The sequence below is a fragment of the Ammodytes marinus genome, assembly GCF_949987685.1.
Source record: "Ammodytes marinus genome assembly, contig: scaffold_61, whole genome shotgun sequence".
Taxonomy (NCBI): Eukaryota; Metazoa; Chordata; class Actinopteri; order Uranoscopiformes; family Ammodytidae; genus Ammodytes; species Ammodytes marinus.
In genome coordinates this window covers 1-27,319 of record NW_027648338.1, presented here as the reverse complement: position 1 = coordinate 27,319, position 27,319 = coordinate 1, and the positions used below count along the sequence as shown (strand labels likewise).

Below are 27,319 nucleotides of genomic sequence, written 5' to 3'. Positions count from 1 at the left end.
GCCACATTCCTTAGGCTATTTGCTTAGGCCAAAGTTCCGTTGTTCATCTTTAGAAGTCAGGTGAAGATAAATTGTATAGCCTACATTTCGCATGCGTTCTCGTCGCAAACTAATCAAATATTAAAAAAGGTCGACACTTTTAAAACAATTAATGGCAATGTAACCTGTGTTTTCGCGCATGCGCGATATGGTTCAACCGGATTAATTTATGACTTGTGTTGTGTTTCAGGCTAATTAGTAACTTTTTACATTGTAAAATGTATCACCCTCCAGTTTCGCTCGGTTTTTCGCTTGTGCACACCACACACATCCGGTCTGACCGACAGTAATCTGGACGTGAACGTGAAGATATCCCTCTTGACTCCCTGCGTGTCTTCGGCATAGGCCTATCCTGCCATTAGCGGAAGTGTCGAAGTCTCTGGGATTCTGCTGCTCAACCAACCCACCCATCGCTCCATACATAGCAGCAGCAGTCGCTTGTAAGGAAAGGGGAGACGGGGCGAAAAGGCGTCTGCATCTCAGCCCGCATCACCATCACATCACCACCATCATCTGGGCTCCGTCTAACGTAGCGGCACGGGACATGCTCTATCGGGTCAGGCTTTTACTACAATCGGACATGCGTAGTGACTGACAAAACCAACATGAGAAAAAAAATACGAAAATTGGTCGTCATTACAATTGGTCTTAATTTCTAACGGCGGTGCCTGTTTGTGTGTTTTGTTCCAGGTCTACGCAATCGACGTGAACGCCTGTCGCGACACAGGAGAGGATTAAGTTACTGTTGCAGGCGGCGGATTATTTTTTAGTGGCCTCCTCCTCCTGTCACGCCCGAGTCTTTGGTGATCCCTTTTCCAATTAGGAGAGGTCGCTAGAATAAAAAAACAAAACAGGTACGTTATTGCAATCGGAAAAGCCTTAATAGACTTGCCGTTTTTTTTCCTCCAAGCAATGTCTCACTGTGGGATTAACTACGCATTCCTTTGTTGCCCATGCATGTAGTCACTCTTTGCGAAAGAGCAACATTGCGTTGCATTGCGTTGTATTGTGTGCAGAGAACAATGGAACCTTTGACAAAAACGGCGTGAATATACTGTTTGGGCAGGCTATTTCTTTTTCTTTTAAACAATATTGCAGGGAAATTTAAAACGCAATTAAACAAGAGGGGGACACTGCTAAATCTACCAAAGATGAGTGCACAGATGAGATGAGTCTTACAGTGTTGGGCTCAGCTGCCTTTAGTAGTGCATGGATGTGGAGGAAATGTATGACTACAGCCATGCACACATACCTGCCCACGTAGAATTTGTTGTGACAACTGTGAAGCATTAGGTAAATGGCATATAGAGTTACTGGCTCCCCTGGCCTCAGCTGTAGCAGCCTGGACTGCCCAGCCCCCTTCAAACCCCCCCTCTTCTCACTGCCAGTGCCACAGCATGTTTTGGTTTCAGGCGGATCATGCCCTTTTGTCCACTGAAGCCAGTCAGTACTTTTCAGTACAGGCTCCCAGAATGAAGGAATTTGCTTGCTGTTTTTCGACCCCCACCTCCCCCCCCCCTCTCTCCCCCCCCCCCCCCTCTCTCTCTCTCTCTCTCTCTCTCTCTCTCTCTCTCTCTCTCTCTCTCTCTCTTTCTCTTTCTCTCTCTCTTTCTCTCTCTCACTTAGAATCTAAAGATCTCGATGACTCACTAACTAAACTGCGATGAAATAGCACCTATGTGATTTTAAAATTAAAATGAGCCTGGACTTGGGTGCAGATAGCCGCAGCAGAACTAGTTTGTTCTTTTATGGAATGGAAACACCATAGTTTTAGCATGCATGAATAGTTAGCAGTACATTGAGCCCATTCCACGTTAACTGTTCATCAAACATTAATTGAATAACAATACTGCTTCCAGTTCTACATGTGCGAAACTAAAGGAAAAACATGACATTTCATATAATTTTTTCTGGCAAAGTAATCTTATGTTTCTAATCCGTGTGTGTGTGTGTGTGTGTGTGTGTGTGTGTGTGTGTCATCTATGTTAAACACATGCTTTTATGTCAAAAACAATTTTACTTTATCATTAAAGTGGCATTTTGAAGATACCAGCATTAGCACCTGCAATTTTAAATCCAAAGAACATTGAACCACGGAACATGTCTGCATTTCAAATGATTTACAGGTTTTACAGGAACAACTAGTTTTGACTCTCTGCGGCCGCCTCTGACGAATATATTCAGCATCAAAAACCAATTGGTTGTCACAATTTCCCAGAGCCTAAGGTGACGGCATTGCATTGCATTTTTTATTCCCCAGAAGATACAGTATAGTCCAAGGATTAGGTCCAAAATATTTAATTTACAATAGTATTCAACTGAAACGTGCAGCATTTTATCATCCTATGTGATAAGTTGGAACCAGAGAATTTGTCATGCTTATTTAGCTTGATAATTGATTAAAGAAATGATTTCCAATATCAAAATTGTTTCTCTCATTCCATTATTTACCAGTTAAAAGTCGTTGTGAACTTGTGATACTAAGTACTAAAGGTGGAGTCAGTGATTCTGGCGAATGCTTGATGTCAAAATAAATTTGTCAAGATTTGTGACTATCTCCTCAAAATCTACTACCTGTCCGTATTGTCTGCGCTGAAATAAAATATGATGCTTATACACAGCCTAGGCTCTGTCAACAGGCATGTACATTTAGGGCATGCAAACAAGTGGGGGCCCAGATTAGTTTACACCAGGGGTTTTCAAAGTGTGAGAGAGTGAGCCCCCCCTCAGAACACATTTCATCAAAAAAAATTTAAATCCCTGTGTGTTTTGAAAGATCTTTTAATTATTTTACAAATTGAAACATATTTTTGAAACATTCTAAAAAAAAATGTGCGTTTTTAAACACATTTTTTAATACATTTTAGCATCTTAATCCAGTGTTTTAATCCTGCTTCCTTTAACCATGGATAGTAGTGACGTGAGTGTGCAGCGGAGTGGTGCACTTTGAGAGGAAAATTAAGAGGCTAAATATGAGGAATTTTGTGTGAACAAATAATTTGGAGACACTGGGTCTGATGAATTAGAAGCTATTGAAGAAAGACACATGGATTTTCCATAAAAATATTAATTTAAAATTAAAAATAAAAATGCAGGGTCCTCTGGGTTGGGCTTGGTGCTCTTTTTATTTAACCTATTTCTCTGTAATATAATGAATGCATTTAGATGCAGTGAGAGGAACGAAGCAGTAATTTATTTATTCATTTATTTTTTCACCTATTCATCCGCGCCCGCCCCACAGTTTGAAAACCACTGGTTTACACAATGCCCGTTTACAGAGCCACACACATTTTGACTACAAGCGTTCAAGTGCCACTTTGCTTTTGCTTGTTTGAATTTGCCCATATAATTGACTGGTCTTTGTTTTGTTTTTTTGGCCTTCCTCAGATCATGTCTTTCCGGCGCGGTGTGGTGCGGCAGAGCAAGTTCCGCCACGTCTTTGCCCAGGCGTGGAAGGGGGAGCACTGCATCGATGACGTTAGAGTGTCGCGGGTGACCTGGGACAGCTCCCTCTGCGCTGTCAACCCCAAGTTCATCGCAGTCATCATCGAGGCTGGAGGTGGAGGATCCTTCCTAGTCGTTCCCATTACCAAGGTCCGAACCATAGACTGTATATTCAGCGCCCTTTTTACATTCAGCATCAGATAAACAGTGGATCAATATTCCTTCTTAAAAGCCCCGCTCTTGTTTCCCATCATCCGCTCTACTACTGCCTAAAAGCAAAATGGTCAGCGAGTCTTCTTCATGTCCGGTCTAATGCACATGCAGCACTTTTAAAAGGAATAGTTCAAATGTTTTCTAATTTTTAGCTGGTTGCCTCACTCTTGGGTTCGGACCAAGGCGACGGAAACCATTCCTTTTAACCGTGCGTGCATGTTTTAAGGAAACCAGTCACAACAAGCTCACCGGAGCGATTAGTGATGTTATAAAGTTTATCTTCTGACTGTCGGCGGAGGAATGCTAATACTTCCCCTTGACTTCTTGTATGTGAGCTAAGCTAATAAGCGATTAGGGACCTTTGCCCATGCCTCCTTACAAAAATGCACGCACAGTTTAAGGAATGGTTTCAGTGGCCTTGTCTTAAATGCCAGAGTGAGGCAACAGGCTAAAAATAGAAAAATTTTTGAACAATTGCCTTCAAAAGCACAGAGACAAATAGCGGACAAAGGTTAAACTCCTGTAATGTGTTAAAGTTTCTCTAGCCGGCTGCTGCAGTTTCACAATTTGAGTGTTTTTTTTTTCACTTAGAGTGGCAGAATCGACCAGTCCTCTCCCACAGTGTGCGGCCATGCGGCGCCAGTGTTGGAGATCCAGTGGTCTCCTCATGACGACAACATCATCGCAAGTGCCTCAGAGGACTGCACTGTGAAGGTATGGGCACGGTTTACCAGCTCGCCTAGTGTGTGTGTGCAGGTGCTTTTTCCCCCTTTTTTTATTGGTGTCGTTAACGGCTATGGTCGCGAGACCACAGTTGTGTAAACCAATTCTCTAACACACTCATTGACTGTCTTTCTTTCTTCTTACGTTCTATTGTTGCCATTAAAGAGCTGTTAGTGGTTTAGTGTGGTCAGACTTTAGCCAGGTATGTGCTCAATCCAGGAAAGTTTAAAGGAATAGTTTGTCATTTTATGAAATACGCTTTTTAAAAATCGTGACTATATCAAGCCTTCTCCAGAATCGCTGACTCAAGAAAATCTTCTGTTAAAAGCCTGTATGCCTACTGTGTATAGTTGAGTACAATGGTCTAAAAGGCTGATTTGTTTCAAACTCACTGGAGGTACAGCTGTTGTAAGCTATTAACGTTACTTACAACACTGTAAAGGCGTTCACAAACAAACGTGTGCTGTGTTTTGTGGACTCCAGGTGTGGCAGATCCCAGATGGGGGTCTGACCAGTCCCATGACTGAGGCCATTGTAACCCTGGAGGGCCACAGTAAGAGGGTGGGAATCCTGGCCTGGCACCCAACAGCCTTCAATATCCTGTTGACCGCAGGTAACGCCATTCATCACCCTCATGTGGCTTTACATACATTTACATAGAAGCAGAGTGTGTGTGCGCTGGCAGGACATGTCGAAGTACAGTGAGTTGTATATGTTGTTGAGTCTGTTTTACCACCTGGACACATTTTTCCTGGAGCCAGTTTCCCTTTTTAACAACGCTGCCAACAATGCTTGGGTCTGTGTGTGTCCTGCCTGTGCTTAACTTTTGACTTTATCCGGAGAAAGGCGACATATACCCTTCTGATATGTAAATAGTGAGAGTTTGCAGAACAGCTCTAATCTTACCACGTTGGTGTTCAGTGACAGCCAGTTCAAATACTAATGCATAATACAGGCATGGAATTGGATATCCCACTCCTCACTAAGTTTTAGCGTCCATAAGTCAAAGTTCGAAAGAGAGCGTGATTTAACATGAAATATAATTACACTTTGCTGCAGAGCAGCTAGATTCAGTTTAATTTTGAAATAAACACTACGTTGGTGGTACATGGATCTTATGTGCAAGACGTTCACCTCACACAACATTGTGAGCTACAGTCATCTTTTACTTCTTAACCAGTAAGTGTAGAATAAGTAAGTCAAATAATAACGGAGTTAGAATTGATGTTGGGCGCCATGCAACTGCACATTTATTTTGCCTTTTTGTCACATAAACTCCCAATAATTCGTATTTTCAGCAAAAATCTGACGATAAAAACCTGTAAAACTATAAAAGTCACTTAAAATGAACATAGAAGACAATTTAATTGTTAATCACTAGTGGATGTCTCTAACCGCGGTTATACATTTCAGTTGCCGCCTCTTAAGGCAATTGCTCCGATCCTCACAAAACCTCCTTTGGCTTCCTTTTGTTTTCAGAACTCTTGTGCTAATGTACATCTTGCATTGCACATTTCAGACACTCCCTTTTTGTGTACAAAGCTCTTAATGGCCTCGCTTTACTGTAAACATCAGACACGCTCTCATTTCATAAACTGCAGATCTCTCAGGTCATGAGTAGCCAACCTCCTTTATGATTCTAGATTAAGCATCCATTGATTTACGTATAGGTCTCTTTGCTCTCATTTACCTTTTTATTTTATCATCATTTAAGCACCTTCAATTACTGTTGTATGACATGGTGCTAAACAAATAGTGCATGAACCTCTGTGTTCCCTCTCCTGATAAACTAACACTGTTACGTCTTCCTCTCTCCAGGCTGTGATAATGTGATCTGTGTGTGGAACGTGGGCTCGGGGGAGCTGGTGTACCAGCTGGGTGAGGCCCACCCGGACCTGATCTACAGCGTGGGCTGGAACAAGGACGGCAGTGCTGTGTGCACCGTCTGCAAGGACAAGGCTCTGCGTGTCATCGACCCACGGAGGGGCACCGTCCTCAAGGTTAGTTCACACTTTGCATACAAATTAAGGGCGCACTCACACTAGGCCTAATTACCATGTACCATGCCTAAACACGATTGCAGATGGCCTAGTGCGAGTGCGCCCTGTCATATGTCAATAAATCGTGCATGGACACATCTTTGACACTAACAAAACCCTACAGTGCTCCATTGTGGGTTCTCCCCTCATCACTCTGAGAGGGTTCTCCCATCAGTTCTTAATCAGTCTCTTAATTGTTCTCCAAGGTGAAAGAGAAGGTGCACGATGGCACCCGGCCAATGAGAGCAGTGTTCCTCTCTGACGGGAAGATCCTGACCACAGGCTTCAGCCGTATGAGTGAGAGACAGATGGCATTGTGGGATCCGGTAAGTGGGACCGGCCATGTCCATGCAGAACAATTCTACAGTCCATAATAAAGTTGTGTGTTTATCACACAGTAGAAACAAGTTTGCATTTGTATTTTTTATGCAGCCATGATCTAGTATTGTGTGGCGTATATAATGTACATATTGTGTGAAAGCGATTTAAAAAACTATGTTTTTTTCTTTTTCCTGAACAGAAAGACCTGTCTGAGCCAATGGCAGTACAGGAGATGGATACGAGTAACGGGGTTCTTATACCCTATTATGACCCCGACACAAACATGGTCTACCTGTGTGGAAAGGTACAGCCTCAGTGTCACTACGAGCATGTTGAATATATATTGAATATATTGAATGTTTGGTTCAATCGTCTTCATTTGGTTTTCTCCTTTGCTTTCAGGGGGACTGCACCATCCGGTATTTTGAAGTGACGGACGAATCCCCGTATGTCCACTTCCTCAGCTTGTACAGCAGCAAAGAGCCTCAGAGAGGGGCTGGCTTTCTTAGTAAAAGAGGTGTAGATGTCAACAAGTGTGAAATTGCCAGGTAAATACGCAGCTAAAAATAAAAACCCTAACAATGTTTTTATTGATTTCATTTTTGTCTAACGTTACAGTGCCCATCTTTGTTTAACATCTATTTATTTAAAATTAGACGTGTTTGATTGCATTCATATCGTCTGAAGGAACGATTGGGCTTGGGGACGAGTGGCACATTCAACAGTCATAGTCAAGAAGTAGTACATCATTTAGAGACCGGTCTTCAGTGTTGATCTTTTCATGGGTTTTGTTAACATTAATAAAACTGTAGAATACGGCACACTTATCCCTTTTATTGAGATAATTCTTTCCTGGGTCTTCTCTAGGTTCTACAAACTCCATGAAAGAAAAGTGGAACCCATTTCTATGACCGTACCAAGAAAGGTAAACCATGCACCACCTTGCAAGCCTTCTTGTGTTGCACCAGGATTTCTAGCAATAACTGTATGATCAAAATACTTTCTTTCTTGCCTTCCACAGTCGGATCTGTTTCAGGGAGACCTTTACCCGGACACGGCTGGCTCGGAGCCGGCTCTCCTGGCTGAGGAATGGATTGCTGGGCAGGACGGGGCGCCCCTGCTGGTCTCTCTGAGCGGTGGCTACTCGGCACCTACATCCAAACACAGGGACACCATCAGAAGCAAACCCCAGCTCCTATCGCAGGACTCCGGGGCCGCGCCCACGTCTGCATCCGCCCCCATGGAGGAAGAGGCGCAACAGCCTCGAGTGGCCGCCAGGGACACGGATGGAAACGTAGATAGGCCAAAGAGAGAGGTGGGTTCAACAGAATGGGACATGTGATGTGAGCAACGTTTTTCCTACCCTAAAAATCAAGACTCGCCGCTAGCAAATTTCAATTTGCTTTGCCTGTAACTGTGTACAAACCATTGGAGCTCCTTAACTACTATGTCAGAAAATTCCGAGTTACCCAAACAAATCGTACTATCTGATATCGGCGGGCGTAACCGGATGACGACAGTGCTGCGCTGTCGAGGTTGTGATGGTAAACGACAAAGATGGCTGCGGATACGATGTTTGAAACGTCTTAGGCCTCGACACTTAACGATTTGGACAAAGCATTGTTCGTCAATTAAATCTGTCATTAGCAAGAAAGATGTATTTGCTGTTTGGCCGACCGGATGCGGCAAGAGTTTCATTTACCACTTAGCCCTGCTGGGCGCTTAACAACGTCACCTTGTTCATTGCTCTGATTGGTCATAGTGCTATCCAATTGCGTGCAGTGATATTTTGAAATGCATGCGTTGGTGCCACACCTTAAGTTGGTAAGTTCTATTGCTAATTGCCAAACCCTACATCGTTCTAGATTTGGGTCTGGATTTCCAGGCTAACGTCGTTCATGTTCATATTCAGTTTCTGACATATCTCTTCTCTTCTCCACGGCTTTTAGGAGGAACTGTTGAACGAGTTGTTGGCGGAAATGAAGGCCCTGCGTGCCGTAGTCCTCGCTCAGAGCCAGAGGATCGAGTTGCTGGAGAGGCAGCTGGCTCGGATCGAGGATGGGGATGTATGAGCAACGTCAAGAAGCACTATATCCGGAGGGGCATTCTCACTAAATCCATAGACCATAGCCTTACTAGAATCAACAGTACTTTAAGCTGTGCGTATGTGTGTGTGTGTGTGGGGCGGTGGGGGGGAAGTGAAGGGTATTGACAAACTGTGATTCTCAGCAGCTTCAACTATCGAGAAGAAAAAACGAGACTGCAATTTTTGTCTCTGTGATTTGTTTTGTTCCGTGGTAGAGAACGGGGTGTCATCTGCATAGAAGGATTTCTGGCTGTGAGATAATGCTTAGTTTTTTCCGTATGAAGGAGTATTGTGGTAGCTTTTTTTTTGGGGGGGGGCTTGCATAGAGCTTGCAGCTTGGAGATTTTGATGGCTTTGAAGAAGTTGCAATGGCAGCATTGCCTCATATTAATGCACAAAGTAGAAATCAAAAAAGTGTTATTGAAGCTAATGAAGGTCAACATACTGTAGCAAAGTGATTAAGTACCTCCAATATGATTTTTCTTTTCTTTTACAAAGCACACAAATGTAACCATTAGGGCTATTTAATCATGTAGTTTAAGCTGCTAAACTATAATGTCATATCAGGCCCCCAGTTGTTTACTCATTGTGTGATTTTTACTTCGTTTTACTACTACTAGGACGCCGTGTGTAAGGTTATTGGTATGAAACATTTTCTGCCACACAAATGGTGTCCTTGACAGCGAGAACCTTGTGAATGATAGCCGATGAGAGTGTAGTTGAATATTTATGTGTAAACCGTGATTCTGTGTATAGTCTTTGCAGTCGATGAAAAGGTAACCCAGTGTGAGTTTTGTATCTCATGTCATCAGAAGAGTTAACAGTGGCTTGGGCAAGACGTTGTTCACATTAGACGCTTGAAGATCAACAGAAATGTTCCCAATTGAATTGTGTAGAAGGGGGACAGTGTCCTGTGCCCTCTAAAGAATCAGGATCTCTAGTTACAATCGCGCTTAAAAGACAGTAGATACTTTATATTCAGAACTGCGGTTTGGCAAAGTGCTCGCAGCCACAGAAAAGATGAAGTGATGATGAAATGTGAAACATTTTCAATTGCATTTGTATTGGTGATAAAAGGTAGAAAGATGTTAGTTTTTTTTTTATATATTTTTTTCTTTTCTTTTGCCATTACGTTCAGAAGCACCTACCTGTTCTCTCTGTTATCGGTCACTGATCGAGTAACAATGGCACATTCCATGTCAAGCTTATCCCTTTATTACTGAGGTCATTTATGTTTTTTCTTTGTGCACTTAACTCTAAACACACTAACTGTAAAATCAGTAGCAGGTTAAATGAGACCACATTGTGCAGAACCCAATAAACATTCATTCTTCCTTTGTATTAATCGAATGCCTTTTTATTTGCCTACTTGAATCAAGCGGACATATGCAAACACACACACACAAAACACATTGCCTCCATAAAGGATGCACCACCCTGAAGGTTTCACACTTTTAATATACGTTTTTTGTGGGCTATCGTTGTCTGGATTTCATATTAATATTCTTAAAATGTTGCATAAGATTAATAGATTAAATCAACTTCAGAAAAGTTATGTGTATATTTCAGAGAGAATAGAAAGACATAAAAACAAGTTGCTGGTTTCAAGTTGGTCATCTAAAATAAACCAAAGAAGGCCACTGTATGAGCTGTACTGTAACAGCTCAAAATCTTCCCTGTGTGAATGACACAGGCAACAGGGTGTCATTTGTGTGAAACGGCACATAGCAGCAGAATCAGCAGCTAAATACCAGCGTAAAAAATCTGTAGTCTGATAAAAAGAAAACTCGGCTCAGCAGAGTGTGAAGAGCCCCCACCCTGAGACACAGTAACTACCAGCATAGACTGTAAGCTCCATAGGTTCTATCATGAATGAGGTTGGCTTCCATAAAGTGAGTGTATAGTCTGGAGGAGAAAAGGCTTAAAAGCTTGAGTCCAGCTAGAAACTTCTTGAGTTTGACCTAGTGCAATAATGTACACAAGCTGTACATTTATTTTCTTTTGTTTGTACTTAACTGACTGTATAAAAGTCATTAATAATTTTGTTAACCTATGAATTACAATAGCACCACTTTTCATCCATATTTAACGTTGTTAAGTGGTAGAAAAATCCGAAACAAAATCCTATTTTAAAGGTAAGAATAACAGAACATATCTTCTAATGCTGAATAGATTCACAAAATAATATAACTTAACATTTGTTGTCGATTGGTAGCATCTTAAATGGACTAATTTAAAATCGTGAACTATTTGATATTCAATACAGTTTCCCCACTACTTTATCATCAAACTCTCTACATCCAACATCTATTTTTCATGATTGCAAACCAGATGATCTTGTCCCTATTTTCAAATACAGTATGAAAATGACAGTACAGACTATGTTTCGCTGTCTGTGCTGAATGTGCTGGGGGGCTGTGGCTGCCAGGCCTTCGAGAGTAAAAAACAGGATGTGGCTAGCGCTCAGAAGCTATGTTCAGCTTTCAAACTTGACATGCTCCTTTTTAGCAGATTGAGATCATATTTAGTGTACAGTAATAAGCTAAATCAGTCCAATCAAATAATTATCTAGATTATGTATTAAAGACCTACTTCACCGGTGGAAATATGAAGGTGTATTGAACTCTGAGAACCTATGTAGCATAAATGTGCAAAAGGTTTAGAAATCGGTTCATCCTAGCCTCAGAAAAGGCAGAAAGAGTGTGTTTCCCTAATTTATTATATTATAATAGCTATTTTATAATGATAGAACGCCAGTTCCATATGGGTGAAGTATTCCTTTAAGTTGTGTTGGGCCTCAATAAATAAAACACCTAAATGTAACTTAAAATACAATTGAAGTTTGACAGCATCATGTCCTCAGCTGCCCTTTGTGTTAACAAGTTTAAATGTGTCACAGGAAGAAACAAAATGCAATGTGTTCTTATCTAAAATACATTTTAAAGTTATACAATCCACCTGTAACCTCCAAACTAAGATCAAAGAGACAAAAGTTGACTTTCAGGCAGGGGGACAATTCAAATGTGTCTCTCTCTCTTCCTCTTTCCACAAATAAAACTGCACAACCTCTTATCTGCGCTTTCTTTCCACCACACCCTGCTTGATTTTTTTCTGTCTCTCTTGAATCTGTGTTCTGTCGCCCTGCTTCAGCCTCCACCTACCTTACCTCTCCTCACCACATCTCCTGCATCAGCCCCCTCTCTCATTTTCACATGCTGTCACGCTGATTGAAAGGCCAGCCACAAAATCTATCTCTTACACTAGAGTTTGTGCTTTGTCTTTAAACTGTATCTCCTGTTCACAACTTGAGGTAAGTGTTTTACGGCGTACTTTTACAGAATCTTTTTTTCACACATTTTTGGTCACTTGAAGAGTCACAATGCTTCACGTTTTGCCTGCTCTTTTTTTTTATTCCATGTGTACATGTAATGTTAATATTAATATTATTTTCAGATACTTTAAGGACGTTGTCTAAAATTTAACACAGTATTACAGGCATTTATCCAGTTATCCTTATGCATTTCAGCTTTAATTTCACCTGAAGTCCACTAACTTTAAAACAATATATAAGGATCCCCATTAGTACTTACCGTGGTAACAACTATTCTCCTAAATACTTCCACATCGTCAAAAATAAATAAAATGGTATGAGATATTTAGTTCTACTCTAACATTCATCTTTCCTTCTTAACAAACATTTGATACAAGCGAACAATTGACACGTTATACAGTACAACTATACATAGTGTCCCTAATTATTTGTTATTACACACTACACATTTCATCCACATTCACATAATCCACTATCATAAGCAGTTTAAAATTATTTATTTTTGACTATTCGCTTTTTTTTTTTAAATTGATCTCACTTGTTATCTCTGTTAAATGCTGTGATGGGATGTTCCAATTTGACATTTCACTATAGCCTACATAACAGTTTTCTTTATGGCATTGGTTTTAGGTAAAGGTAACCCATGTCTAGTGTTGTAATAGTGTCATGTGTGTGTGTGTATGTGTTTTTTTATTTTTTTATGAAACTTATTATGCTGCAATACTTAATGCTTGATTGACCGCGACCCAAATAAGTTTGCAGGCTTGACTGATGCTGTTTCAATGATCTCTTTGACAGGAAACCAACAACGCTGCAGGCGTCCTGCTAGCTTCCTGTCACTCCACCGCACACAGTTTACAGTAAGACAAGATAAAGGCAAAGGCAAGCTTGCTGTTGCATCTCCAGCATATGTATGTATTCTTACAACTATGACTATGTGACATTTCAGCCAGCGAGGATAGAGTCTTTCTTATTCAAAACGGTGTCAAGATTAGAAGTCTTTGGACATTTGGGGTGGATTTTTAAAAGCTATAATATTTGGTTTTTCTCTGCAATCTGCTTAATTTGAGTGAGTCAAACCAAACACATTGTTGTCATTTACATAAATGATCATTCGTTTGAATGTTTAGCTGGAAGCCCCACTGTTGATAAGTTCTCTATTTTTCTTTCCTCTAGATTCTGCAAGTGTATCAATGGCTCAGCTTCTGATGACAACTTCCCAACTGCTTTGAAAGTTCGAGGAGTTTTGACTGCAAAATCCTGCCTGTAACTGTGAAGCCAAGCCGGAGGGAACTCTTTACTACACAGGGAATTTTCTAAATAAGGTAATGTACATATCTTTATCTAATCCGTCTCAGTATTCTGGAATTTTCAGCTTAGATAGTATGGAGAAGGATTCCTGGTGCTCATTGGGAAGGAATAGCAGTAAAATGAGACATGGTTGTTCAAACTGTTTAGACGATGTTTCAACTTGTAGCTGCCTCAGGAGAAATTTGAATAGCACTATGGGAAGAAATGCAAAGTGCGGGAATCATTGTGACATTTGCATTAGACCAGGTGTGTCATCTCATTTTGGTTCGAGGGCCACATACAGCCTCTCTGATCTCAAGTGGGCCGGACCAGTAAAATAATGACAACATAATGTACATATGTCAAATCCAAATCTTTAGCTTTGTTTTTCAGTTATATGCTTTATAACTCAGCCTACATAACCTACATTATCACGGATCACAAGGGATCTCTGTAGCCCCCAGGAAATGTCTTAGTAAAGGTTGCTACTGGCCATGGGAATAGGAGGTGCGGCGCGGAGCGCCGCAGCAAAAATGTTGGGGGTATTTTGCTCAAAGATGCCAATACGCACTAATGAAATAAACAACTGTTTATTTGAATACATAAATACAACAGGCACTGACCTTACAGTTGTCCAATTTTGTTTACTATATGTACAGGGACACATTTTGTGCAAACATGCAGACAGTACAAAATACAATTAAATAAAAGTGCAACTTCTACTGTTTTGATTTATTTTTAAATACAGAGGTTATTTGTTGTTTTGGAATACGTTTTTCCCAATTTAATTTAACTTACTTTTTTTTTTTTAAATGCTCAGAAATGTGTGCTCTACAAGTCGCGGGCCGGATGTTTGACACCACTGCCTTAGACACTTGACACGATCAATCATCAATATTAGCATGCTATTTGGCCACATATATTGGCCTATTTACAGCCCTCAGAAAACTGACAGCTCTTCTTAGATGCAAGTTCATCAATTCATGGCTTAAAATCCTGAGCTGTAGAACTTTCAGCAGACATTCCTAGCTCCACATCTGGCCCGTGGGCCTTGAGTTTGACACATGTGCATTAGACGATTTACAATTTTTTCTCTGGCATCCTCTTATCTTCTTTGCACACAGGTCATTGTTTTACAATATATGACCAACCACACTAAAGCATTTAATTTAAAACTATTCTCAAAGGGCTAGTCAATTAAAGGAACCATTTGAGAGCCAGCTAACTTTGCTTAGTTTTAGCTTAAATTAGCTTAGCTAGCTAGAAACAACTGGAAATGGGGAAACAGCTAACCTGACCGTCCAAAGTTAGCAAAATCCAACTACCAGATCCTCTTAAGCTTCCACATGTTAACACTGTATCGCGCTTATTTAATTTATACAAAAATGTATAGAATCTGCCGCACCATAATGACATTTCAGCAATAAAATGAACAAGCAAATTTCCCTAAATGTCAAACATTTTCTTTTAAAGGCAGTGCAAACGAAATACAAAATCATTCCTAGAAAAGTATATGTATGCTACATGCTAACTCAGTGATACCCTTTTGCTCTCTCTTCCCCTCAGGCATGGCTGCCTCGGATGATACAGCAATCACTTATAAAACATCCACTTCGACCGTGCTGATCCTCTTGTTCTGCCTAGTGGCCTTGGTTTTATTGCTGGTCTTCTTGTACATCAAGTTGAACAAGGAGGCCAATGGTAAATACACCATCCAGCGCATTGTGTACAGGCAAGGGGGGATCAGGGACCGGGTGAGGGGCGCTGTGCTGTCTCTGGAGCCCCGCCTCGGAGTCCAGCTGTGGCCTCGTGGGGAGACCGACGACGGGGAGGAGCACGGGGAGGAGATGCACGAGGTCCGGGTTGAGGAGGCACAGGTGGAGGAAAGGGGTAGCCAGCAGAGTTACAGTGAGGGAGAAGAGGAAGAGAGAGATGGGGAGGATTTGGTTAAGACGAGCGGAAAAGGGGGCGACACATCAGACGAAAACTCGAGTTTAGAGGATTCAGAGGCAGGAGAGCAAGCCAGGCCCACGGACCATGAGCCAGAGGTAAAGGGTGGCATGGCGGAGGGAGGGGAGGAATGGGAAAAGAAAGCTGAAGCAAGTGGTGGTGGAGGAGGATGTGGACTGTTGGTGGACCTGAAGCAGTTCTCCGGAAGTGCCACCTGGTCCGAGGAAGGGGGAGCAGTGTGCACGGACAGCGACGTGACCGCACTGTGAGAACAGAACAAACAGAAATACTGTATATGAAAATACAAAGGAGGGAGGCTTATAGTGGGATACAGGGACGCAGCCAGGATTTTAGAAATACTGAGGTCATGGGTCTGAAACCCTCAAAGGATCTGTTAAAATATAGTTTTTTGGTTTAAATTTCCCATCATGAAGGTCAAAATGTGGTTTCACATGGCATAAAAACACCACACGATACATAAGACCAAACATGTGTTTTTAATTGCACAAACAGGAATATGTAATACAAAGGGGGATTGTAGTCTACAGGGGTGCAGCCAAATGCTGAGTTTACTGGTCTAAGTAAAGGATCTAAAGGTGGGAACAAGTGGGAAAAAGTTGTAAAAAATTCCATCTGTATGTTTTTAATTGTATAATGTAAACTCATATGTTGCTAAAACCTGCTGAAAACACTGACGTCATTGTCTCAATTCCACTTCCGTATGAGGCTATCAGGATAAAAAAAAGAAGGTGACTTGATGAATGAAGCTGTTAACAAATATATGCGGGAGCACCCGTATTCGGATTTTGAATGTTTGTGTCAGAGTTGAAGAAAATAAACGTTGTATTATCGTGTCAGCCATGTTGCATACTGTACATCAAGACCTGCTCTGTGGCATGCCTCTTTAATGCTTTAAATATTATTTTTCTATTTTACATGGAAATTAAAAATTTCATTAAAAACACAAACATTTTCCTGTGTTTAGTTTTTGCTTTTTATTATAGAAAATAAGGTAAAATTTAAATAGTTCCGAATTTATATGGACTGAAGGGAAAGTGGTGAAGTGAATATGTGCCGTTTTTGGACTGTTTGACAAAGGCAATCAGGGGTCACAATTTTAACTTCTGTTTTTACGCAGATGATACTCAACTTTACGTCCCACTATCGTAAAGTAGCATAGTCGCTGTCCTCCTAACTCATGGCTCGTCTCTCTGACATCAGATCCTGGATGGCACAAAACCTTCTCCAGCTCAACAAATCCAAAAAGGAAATTCTTTTAACTGACCCGAGAAACTTGACCTCTGACCTTTAAAAGCACTTAGCCTTTCTGTCCACCAATGTTAAGCCCACTGCTCGAGACCGAAGTGTGACCCTTGATTCAGACCTCAGTTTTGTTGTTCATATCACCAAACTGGTTCAATCATGATTCATCCAACTGAGAAACATTGCCAAAAGGAAATAGTTGTTATCACAACCAGACCTGGAAAATGTCATGAATGCCTTCATCACTGTCCACCTAGACTATTGCAAAGTTTCTGAACTTATTCAAAAGGCCATCTCCCGTCTGCAATTCAATGAACATTTTGCTGCTAGGCTATATATAAATTCAAAAAGACTTGACCACATCACTCCTCCTTTTGACTTAACTTTTACTTTTGACTTTTAAAGCCCTGCTCCAAGTTACATCTCGGCCTTAGTCACGCCCTATGTTCCCTCTGCCAGACTATAGCAACAAAAGGTCACTGAGAATTTTTCTGTCAGAGCCCCATACACTGGAACTCCTTACCCAATGAAATTAGGTCGGCAAACCCCCTAACTTCTTTTTAATCTCAGTTAAAACCTAAATTTTATCAGACGACCTTTTTACTTAAGAACTTTGTTCAAATTAAATTATTGTGGTTTTAATTAGATTTTGTGTTTACATCATAATCACACTTGTTCCTGGTTATAAGAACTTTGTTTTAGTGAATTTCTTGCTGTTTTAATTAAAATTGTGTGTATAGGCCTACATTTTAAATCGGTTCTGTAAGTGCTAAAGATTATTAATATAATTTCACCTTGGAGACTGGGAACTTTTCGTGATCAATTTTGAAGAATATCGACAATTAAAGTAGCATAATTATTGTTGTACAGCTGTGGTCATCATTTTTAAAGGTAAGAGTAAAAACTTTCAAGGGAAATTTCATATCTGTACAATGTGGAATTTTGTTCAGAAATATTTTTATGTCCGTATAAAACTAATCAATTCGGTAGTAATCATTACAGTTGAATATACTGCAACTGCAACATAGATAAACAGAGATAAATACATAATTTACATTATTATTTAAAGTATACATAAATGTAGCATACTCGAAACACATAAAACGTTCTTAAAGGCCTACTTCACCGGTTTGAATATGAAGGTGTATTGAATTCTGAGATCCTATGTAGTATAAATGTGCGAAAAAAATTGAAATCGGTTCATCCTAGCCTGAGAAAGGGTAGAAAGAGTGTTTTTTTAACCCTATATTTCTCTTTCTCGTGACATCACAGAAAGAGAAATATAGGGTTAAAAAAAAACTTACTTTGTAAATATTACTGTGATGTCTTTTACTGTGACATCACAGTAATATTTACAAAGTACGTTTTTTTTTAACCCTATATTTCTCTTTCTGTGATCTCACGAGAAAGAGAAATATAGGGTTAAAAAAACACTCTTTCTGCCTTTTCTCAGGCTAGGATGAACCGATTTTAATTTTTTTCGCACATTTATACTACATAGGATCTCAGAATTCAATACACCTTCATATTCAAACCGGTGAAGTAGGCCTTTAACATAAAGCGTTGGAACGATATATAGAACCACATATATGTAGCCAAAGTTCCACGTCTCTGAACCAATGGGGATGTAGCTCAGTGGTAGAGCGCATGCTTCGCATGTATGAGGTCCCGGGTTCAATCCCCGGCATCTCCACAGGTTTTTACTTTCTGGTATCTTTTTCGTCTGAATGGAAAACAAGAAAAAGCGGCTGCATACACACACTGATTTACCTGATAGAAAAGCTAAATAGATTTACACAGTTAATAAAATCGATACAGAGTAAAATGAGCGTGTGATAGGGGAGATGTTCGTGATTGGCCAAACGGAGCTTTTGCTCAAATTTTGGATTGGATATCGGAGGCTTTCGAGGCGTGGGAGTGTGCACGCAACGCACGCGAGTGTCAAACATTTACTTTTCGCCGGCCAAATAATTTTCAGTGGTAGCTGAGATTGAGAACCACTAGAGCGAAAACCTCATGGGAATACATAGGCTACCAATATAAGTGAGCCCTTAGTCAAAGAGGGTTAAACACAACGGTAAAGAACATTATTAACCTATAGGATATCACTTATGTAACCACAATCAGAAATCCAGGATTTTACGTCAAGAAGATATTCGAGTGTCAGGTCAGGTGGATCCTTTCTACCCAAGCAGTTCTAGAGCTGTGATTTGGCTGGAGACTCTGGAGCGGATATAACCCGGTAAATATTAAAGTTACTTGCTTTCAGGAAACAGATACATTTTAAAAAAAAAATCAGTATCCTCCTGATTTGGAGAAAAATGGATTCGCACTGCACGATCAAAGCCGATCTGTCACAGTAGCCTACTTCACGGGTGCCGCGCCACCGCCAGCATCCAAGTTGCATTTTCTCCTCTCACCCTAACTTGATTGTGCCGGAGAAATGATTTCAGTAGACGTCACTCATCTGCATAGGGAGTAAAATGCAACCATCCTGCACGGCTTTTGGCGCCCCGAAACGCTCCGTATCCTCGCCTAGTGATAAAAAAGAAAGGACCCGCTAATTGCTGCATAAGCGAAACTACAAACATGGAAGGTACAGTTTGCATGCCCTGTCATCCCAATATATATATTTATATCCACGTATAGGAGACACATCTGGGGTTGCAAACGGTCCAAGATGGATGCAGCGCCGCTGTGCGCAGGGATGCACGGCGGAGCGGCGGCGGGGCGTCATTAAATGCCCTCCGTAGCCGCGGTTATCGCTTGCATATTGTCAGTTTTATATAGCCTACACATTTTTCCCCCTTCACATTCGCAGGAGTAGGATGTTACTAGCGTCCGCCGTGGTGGTATGGGAATGGCTGAACGAGCACGGACGCTGGCGGCCCTACAGCCCGGCTGTCTGTCATCACATCGAGGCAGTCATCCGGAGCGACCCGCGCTGTGCTAGTGTCGTCCTCGGCCAGGTGGACTCTCGCCTCTCGCTCTACATAATCGATTTGCATTCCATGCACCAGTTCCGACAAGACACAGGTGAGGAGCTGGAGAGGGGAGCGGAGGACACATACAGACAGGGTGGTAGAGGGTGTAACGGGGTAGCTGGGCCTGAGGTGGAGGCCTCTGTATTGCTCATATGTCTAGGCTACTGTTTACTGTTTATCTCTGCAAGCCTCTGTTTTGATTCTGTTACAGCAGTTGATGCTTCGATGGGAGAGTTTTGCTGCTAAGTGGCTTTTTATTTCTGCAGCAACGGGATAAACGCCATGATTTTTTATTGTAATTTTTTATGTTTAATTTTTTTTTTATTGATTTATCTCCAAATCTAGTCCACCATAGGTTACACTCACTCCGCTGCTATAGGTTACATTTCATTTGGAGGATAAAAGGTGGGGTCAGCCATTCTGGAGAATGCTTGTTGTCAATTCTTTGTTGTTGTTGATAAAATCAGTGAATATCTCCTCACACCCGCCACCTGTATAGTGTGTGTGCTCTGATAAACAAAATCCAGCAAGAATACACAGCCTAGGCCATTTAAACGGAAATGTAAACAAACCGTATGTAAACAAGGGGGTCCCACCAAGCTAGCAATATGCCTGCTAGTTTACAGGGCCTAGAATGTTTTTTCTTCTCAGATTTTTTTTTACAAAAAGTGATTTAGACAACAAGCGTTCTGGAGAATGGCTCACTCCACCTTTAAAGGACTGGGAGGGAGGCTGTGAGAGATTAAAAGGTGTCAGTGGTGAAGCCAGTGAGTCATTCTGGTGCCACTCTACTGTACCAGCTGAAGTGTCCAGTCATAGCCTCAGAACATGTTATTTAAAAAAAAAAATGTAAACAAACACTGCAGCAGAACATGCACATGAGAAGAAGTCATCTTTCCCGAGTCAAAGCCTGACAAAAGGAGAGCCACGCAGACAAAGCAGGGAACTGTCAGACGTCTAAGTTTGGCAGAGACCCTGACGTTTCCCTCCTCTCTCTCCACATCGGCTGACAAAAGCCTTTGTGCAGTTTGTTTTCCCAAACCCAGCACAAGCTGAAATACAGAGGGGAGATGGGTGGGGAGGAATTTCAGGAGCCTGAGGTCATTGATAAAATGATGTCGATGGGAGCAGGGTTTACGAATAACCTCCCCGGTTGTTTTGTTAAATTTACACTATGTCATGCAGTGGTTTTGAGGGCTTCAAAGCCATACATGAAAGAACACAGTGCAATTAAAGGTGGAGTCAGCTATTCTGGAGACTGCTTGTTGTCAAAATCACTTTTTGTCAAAATCAGTGAATATCTTCTCACAATCCGCTATCTGTAGGCACTGCATGTGCGCTGAAAAAAAAAACCCCAGGGTTAATGCACAACCTAGGCTCTGTAAATGGGCATGTTGCTAGCTACGGTAGCCCCTCTTTTGTTAACATATCCGTTGTTTACATGCCAGTTTACATAGCCTAGGCTGGCTGTGTATTAACACTGGATATTTTTTTAACGCACACACAGTATGGACAGATGGATCGCAAAGAGAAATTCACTGTTTTGACAAAAATAGATTTTGACATCAAGCGTTCTCCAGAATCACTGACTCCACCTTTAAGCTTCAGAAGTTTAACTCCAGGCTCAACTGTAAAATGTACACGACAAATGCTTTTTACAGTTCTCAAACACATTAGAGATTCTCTGGACATCCTGGGAAAAGCAAACACTGTCGGCTTTGGGTCGTATCAAGGCTGCCAGCCAATCAGGATACAGAACAGCGTGTGCTGTTACCAGGGGCAACCGGTTTGCCCAAATTCTCAGCAAGCAAACGCAGACTTGTTGAATTTGTTTGTGATCCTATTACTGCAGTTACCTCTTATCACTGAGCATCACGATAGCAGCTCAAGTTGAGAAAATAAGAAGCTCATAAAACTCTATATTAGTTACAGTAGCAGTTACTCGCTCATATCTCTGACCAAATCTTGATAATGTGCAAGAATGTTTGGTATTGTGTCTAGCCATGTGCCAGTATGATATTCTGACTGTATGATATGATAACCTTAAGCAAAATGATCACAGTTTCACGGTATCAAAATATTGTGAATGAATACAGCTCAAGAATGTGTTCTTTTGAAATGTCGGGGTTAAAAAGAAATTCATATATAGAATATTCTGAATGTTAATAAACTTGTATGATAACATATTACAGTAAATAATTTAATTATTTTAAGCGAAATTGAAATAAAAGCAGTCCAAGTGATCAGCTCAACAAGCTTTTTAGAGACATGTTTACTTTCTAAATATTTCTATTATAGCAAAACTTAGGAATATTCTAACCATTTAAGTGGCTCCCAGGATCTTTCAGTTTTAGTTTCTTCTAGTGGCCCCTTTGGACAAAAGTGGTAGTGTTTTTACGACGCCTACACCGACGCTAATATCTTAGAACGGTATGACAGAAGATAAGAGCGGTTTTGAAACCTTGGACACCTGCCAATGCCTATAGTTGTGAACCTCTCCTCCCTCCCTCAGGTACCCTTCGAGCGGTACGGCGTAGCTTCTACGACCCCACCTCGGCCCCCGGCCAGGGCTGGCAGTGGGAGTGGGAGAACGACGCCGGCAGCTGGACGGCGTACGACACGGAGGTGGGCATCGCCATCCAGGCGGCACGCGACCGCCAGCAGCCCTGGCTGGACCTGGCGCCACTGGGCTTCTGCTACCTCATCGACTTCGAGAGCATGACCCAGATCAACGGGCAGACGCAGCGCTGCCGACGCATCCAGCGACGCTCCGACCTGGCCTACCCGCTGGTGTCCGGCCCCTTGCCCAAGTCGCACCACGCCTGGGGGCCCGCGTCCATGCCCGGCCCCGGCCATGGGGGTGGACTGCTGGGGGTGGATGTGTCTGGAGTGGGGGGCAACATGGGGGTCAGGATGAGTAACAGTAACAGCAGCGGTGGTGGTGGTGGGGGGGGGACTGGTAACGGGAGCGCGTACCCAAGCGGAGCCCTCCCTGCTTCGGCCATCACCTCCCTGGGACAGCCCTGTGCCTGCCAGCAGTGCATGCTAGTGCTCAGCGTCAAAGCGGGCGCCATGTCCACCGCGCACACCCTGGGCCGCAGGCCGCCGCCGCAGACCAAGCCGCCTAGCCCCAAATTTGGTGGCTACCCCCTCCCCGGAGGAGGGTCGTACTCGCTCACCCTGCCGCGGCCTCCCACCCTGTCGCGTTCCTCGCTCTCCCTCCACAGGACATCCATAGTTGGGGCGTCAGGTGGCTACAGCATAGGGGGTATGGGGGGTATGGGCAGCATGGGCTATGCAGGAGGTATGGGTCATATGGTCAGTAGTGGTGGTGGTGGTGGCGGTTCGAGCTACGCTTTCGGAGGAGGCTTCCCCCACTCCCTGTCCTTCCTGGGCTCGGCCACGGCGGCCCTCTCCATCTCCTCCACCCGTCCCCCTCCCCCTCCCCTCCCCCCTCTGCCACCTCCACCTCCTCCTCCTCCCTCCAGCATGCTGTCCGTAGCAGCCATGTCTCCCCCAGCCTCCTGCTCTCTCTCCCTCCCATGCCCTGCCCCTGGCCCTGGAGCCCCTCCAACCTCTCTCATCTCCACCGCGGCCTCCTCCACCTGCACCCCCTCGCCGTCCGCCCGCGTCCTGGGTCCAGTGTCTTTGTCTGGGGGAGCTGCTGCCTGCGCCGCCCCCCTCCCGCCCCGGTCCAGCCTGGCGGGGCTGAGCAGACCGGCCCTGCAACGCATCGCCATGGCTCAGTCACGGGCCCTTATCGCCTCTGGGTGAGTATAGACAGACGCCGAAGTAATACACATCAGTTTGCTCTAACTTAAGGTGCAGTGCCAGTTTGTAAAGGGTATAGGCGTTTTTCAGGAGATACTTGGTATAGAGAGGGAATATAACATTTATAAATATGATTTTATTAGTGTATTATCGCATGAGAATACAACTTTTTTATTAACTTAAAATTAGCATTTTAAGTTAACATAGGAGCACGGTGTGCCGGCATGTTTCTACAGTATCACAGAATGTATAACAGCCTTACACTTTTTTTTGTATAATGTTGGCTATATACGATAGCTTAACCAACTCAATACATCTCCACCTCATCACTTGATATTGTGGAAAGACTTGAGGCAGTGGTGGATGATGCCATCTTTAGTAACTAGCTTCTCGTCCTTGAATGCCACCACTTGAATGTTTTTTCTCATGAGTAATCTGCTAGCATGTTGAATACAAGAATGCAACCCCATTTACAAAAATCGTGACGGATAAAACATCCGGAAAATACATTAATATCAGATGATAAAGCGTATGTCAGCTTTGGGAATTGTACCAAGTTAAAGCAAAATGAATGGCATAATGTGTTATAGTAATAGAGTTTGAATGCCAGCTGGTTGAGGACATTTTAACGGGCACTTGTTTTATATTTGTGGTGACATTGTTCATTGGGTCATGCACCATGCAGTGCACTTGATGATGGATTTACTTTACAAACACACACCAAATACACTCAAAGTTTATATGTAGTTAATTTATGATGCAGACTATTGGTGGAGGGGTGGGGGGGCCTTAAGAAATCTCTAGAGCTTGGAAATACTCTGCGGTTACTCACTTTTGTGTGAGCGCTCTGGACTGTAACCGTAGCAACCAGTACTTAGCAGGGGCCTGTTTCACATAGCAGGTTCACTGGATGACTTGGCTGATTGAAACGTGGAGTGGCCTCTAAACTGAAACATAGGCCTTTAGGGTGAAAAAAAAGATGCACATTTGTTTTTCACTAAGCACAAGGCACATCTGGAACGTGTTTGTTACATCTAGGATGTCCGCATTGTTAAGGAATTTCTGATTTGGTCTTATTGTACTGGGGACTTCTCTTTTTGTACACGATTTCGACATCGAAATGGAATACGATCATTTCAGACAGTCTTGTGAGCCATGTAGTGGCAAATCTACAGTGTAAACGGTGTGCTAAAGAATGCTGCTATGGTTTACCTTAACAGTGCATTATGATGTCTGCCTATGTTCAGAGTTTAAAGCCCACACAGTCCAATTTAATTTTGTAATTTGGGGAGTTAGTAGCATGATAGTTAAGCATCTGAAAAAAGTTAGGCATATTTATCAATCCAAATTAAAGATATTGTCAGTTAAGTTTGATAATCTTTACAGAAATTTGGTTTAGATAAGGCTGGACTATGCTCTGGTTCTTATGACAAAGTCAGTATTTTGAACCAATCAAGGCAGCTCTCTGCCCGAACGTTCTATAAAAACAATGACTGTTACCATGGAGGCTGTTTGATACGGCCACACCCACACAGTCCTGTCAAATTAAACTAAGTTTTACTATAGTTGTGAACATTTATTTTCAATCGGATCTTTGTAAATGCTTATTGAGACAACAAACCTTGATAATATATATTGGTTTATAGCCTATCTAGGTTTCGAGCAATCTTTTGTAAAAAAAACAAAAAAACATCAGTCCTTTAACAATCTGCCACTGATTCATCCTTACTTGTAGACAGACGGTTTAGACACACAGAGACTCAATGTGCGACTATGTGTCTTTAGGTGTTAAATGTTGCCTCAATGAGTGATGCCTCAAGATGTCCGCGGCCAAGCCAGCATTACAGTATAGAGAGGTCCACTGATGTTTAAAGTGAAGACTTTTGGAACAAGAGCACTTCAGTTTCTTCATTATTTAATCTTTGCTTGCTTTGTGTTTTGCAGCAGCTGGTTCTGTTTGGCGGCGCCTTGTAGTTGAGCGTGCGTCACATCTTAAGCATCTCATCATCACGTTCCAATTATAGCCTTCTTCATCTTCCATTCTTTTTATAAACATGTTTTCTTCACAAGTTTCCAGTGTGCTCTAGATCTAGATTTCACTTGTTACACAAACACAAGAAACCCCTTCATTATTGTGTATGCTCATCTGCATTATTCATAGGAACATGCATTTTGCTTTATCTGTGTTTGAGAGCAGATCTGCGTGGATTTGGCCGCCTATAGCTACTCTGATTAAAGGTGGAGTCACAATTCTCGAAATTGCCTGTTGTCGAAATCACTTTTTGTCAAAACCAGTGAATATCTCCTCACGATCCGTGTACCTGTCTGAAAAACCTGCGTTCTCACTCCTGCATGAGCTAAAAGCTCAGATTGATAGTAAATACTAAGAATTTCTATTTTTATTATTCCTATTTGAGTAATCTCTTTGCAGGTTGTTTTTTTTGCATCAGGTGAGCTGTTGTGACGTTCAACATATTAGTGGAGAGCAGCAGCTGCTACGATTAAAACCATTCCCACGTCACAGAGTTGATCCCCGTTCAGCCTGGTTTCCCCCTACGGTGCTCGCCCTTCTCTTCTCCTTCTAGACTTGTTTTAAGCACAAGCTCTTTAGTGCTCTCTAGGTCTCCTGCTGTCATCATCTCATTACTTCACCCCCCCCCCCCCCATTTATTTGTGAATGGCACCACCATACAAGTACTAGCGCAGCGCAGTGCAGGGAAACACCTCTTTAAGATGGTAAACCCCAGAGTTTTATCATTGGAAATCCACGAGTGCTTGTAGTACATGTATGTAATTAGGCCGCAACTAACGATTATTTTGATGATCGATTAATCTATCAATTATTTTCTTGATTAATCGATTATTAACCGGTTAGTGTTTTGGCCCGTAAAATGGTGAAAAATGTTGATACATTTTCCAAAGCCCATGTTGACGTCCTCAAATGTATTTTTATGTCCAAAACACACAGATATTTCAGTTTACTGTCATAATAGGATTAAAGAAACCAGAAAAAAATCACATTTGAGAAGCTGAAATCAGAGGATTTGAAAAAATGTATTAAAAAATTACTCAAAACGATGAATCCCTTATCAAAATAGTTGGCGATTATTTTAATAATCGATTAGTAATCGATTCGTCGATTAATCGTTGCAGCTCTATATGTAATTAGGCTCACATTAATTGACTGAGTTATTTAAAGTAGAAAACTAGTATCAAACGGTCATTGCCGGAAATAGTTGCCTTAATGTTTAGGCGGTCTGCTGGTTCTGCACACGAGTGATTTAATTAACGTCCTGTCAGTTTCTGTTATTATGACGACTTACTTTTCTGTTGCTGTCTGTAGTGGACTTGTAACAGTGCTTATGAGAGTCTAAATAATGAGCTGAAAAGCATGTTAACGTTCACGGTCGGATGATAGATCCCTTGTAGGTCCATCACTATGAGCGACCTCTCAAAATATTTATCGGGTGCAGGTACAACATAACATCTGTGTTGTTTTACTTTGTTAAGGAAAATGACAAAGACCTTAGAAACATCCAAAATATTGTATTTGTAAAACTGTAGCTCACCTACAAATGCAATAGTGCAGTTATTACCATTAGCTTACTAGATATACCTAAAATACACAAACTTGCTTTTCAACTAATTCTAATGCTTGAAAAGAGCTTGACTCCGGGGTTTTAATATGCAATCATGTATTGGTTGGTTGAGATAGGATCATGTGAAGTTTATTGATCCAGTGAAGATAAACTGAAGCATCCCTGCAAGAATAATATACTGTATACATTCAGTATATATTATTGGCATCTATTATGTTCTAACTGAAGGATGAAAAAACAAGCCAGAAAAGGTCTTGACTGATATT

General features: G+C 41.9%; 3 protein-coding genes across 5 annotated transcripts; all 3 read left to right on the top strand.

Moving 5' to 3' along the window:
* The first annotated feature begins 441 nt into the window (after positions 1–441).
* On the top strand, positions 442–10,201 carry coro1b (coronin, actin binding protein, 1B). The gene is made up of 12 exons (XM_080054561.1): positions 442–595; positions 730–893; positions 3,427–3,633; positions 4,288–4,410; positions 4,903–5,032; positions 6,238–6,419; positions 6,665–6,784; positions 6,979–7,083; positions 7,182–7,327; positions 7,647–7,704; positions 7,801–8,094; positions 8,729–10,201. Exons 3-12 carry the CDS (start codon positions 3,430–3,432, stop codon positions 8,849–8,851), a joined length of 1,485 nt encoding a protein of 494 aa, XP_079910687.1. The 5' UTR covers positions 442–595; positions 730–893; positions 3,427–3,429; the 3' UTR covers positions 8,852–10,201.
* A 1,834-nt stretch (positions 10,202–12,035) lies between these two features.
* On the top strand, positions 12,036–16,393 carry LOC307270679 (uncharacterized protein). Of its 3 annotated transcripts, none has more exons than XM_080054564.1 (4): positions 12,036–12,175; positions 12,995–13,056; positions 13,373–13,521; positions 15,053–16,393. In XM_080054564.1, exon 4 carries the CDS (start codon positions 15,055–15,057, stop codon positions 15,703–15,705), a length of 651 nt encoding a protein of 216 aa, XP_079910690.1. In that variant the 5' UTR covers positions 12,036–12,175; positions 12,995–13,056; positions 13,373–13,521; positions 15,053–15,054; the 3' UTR covers positions 15,706–16,393. The 3 variants fall into 3 exon arrangements, with proteins under 3 accessions (XP_079910690.1, XP_079910689.1, XP_079910691.1); XM_080054563.1 differs by having other exon boundaries at positions 12,995–13,107; XM_080054565.1 differs by lacking the exons at positions 12,036–12,175; positions 12,995–13,056 and adding an exon at positions 13,123–13,265.
* Positions 16,394–19,185: 2,792 nt separating this feature from the next.
* LOC307270698 (uncharacterized protein) lies at positions 19,186–23,457 on the top strand (the record flags this gene model as incomplete). The annotated part of the gene is made up of 3 exons (XM_080054584.1): positions 19,186–19,295; positions 19,521–19,735; positions 22,196–23,457. The coding sequence occupies exons 2-3, from the start codon at positions 19,528–19,530 to the stop codon at positions 23,455–23,457; spliced, it is 1,470 nt and encodes a 489-aa protein (XP_079910710.1). The 5' UTR covers positions 19,186–19,295; positions 19,521–19,527.
* Between the last annotated feature and the right edge of the window lie 3,862 nt (positions 23,458–27,319).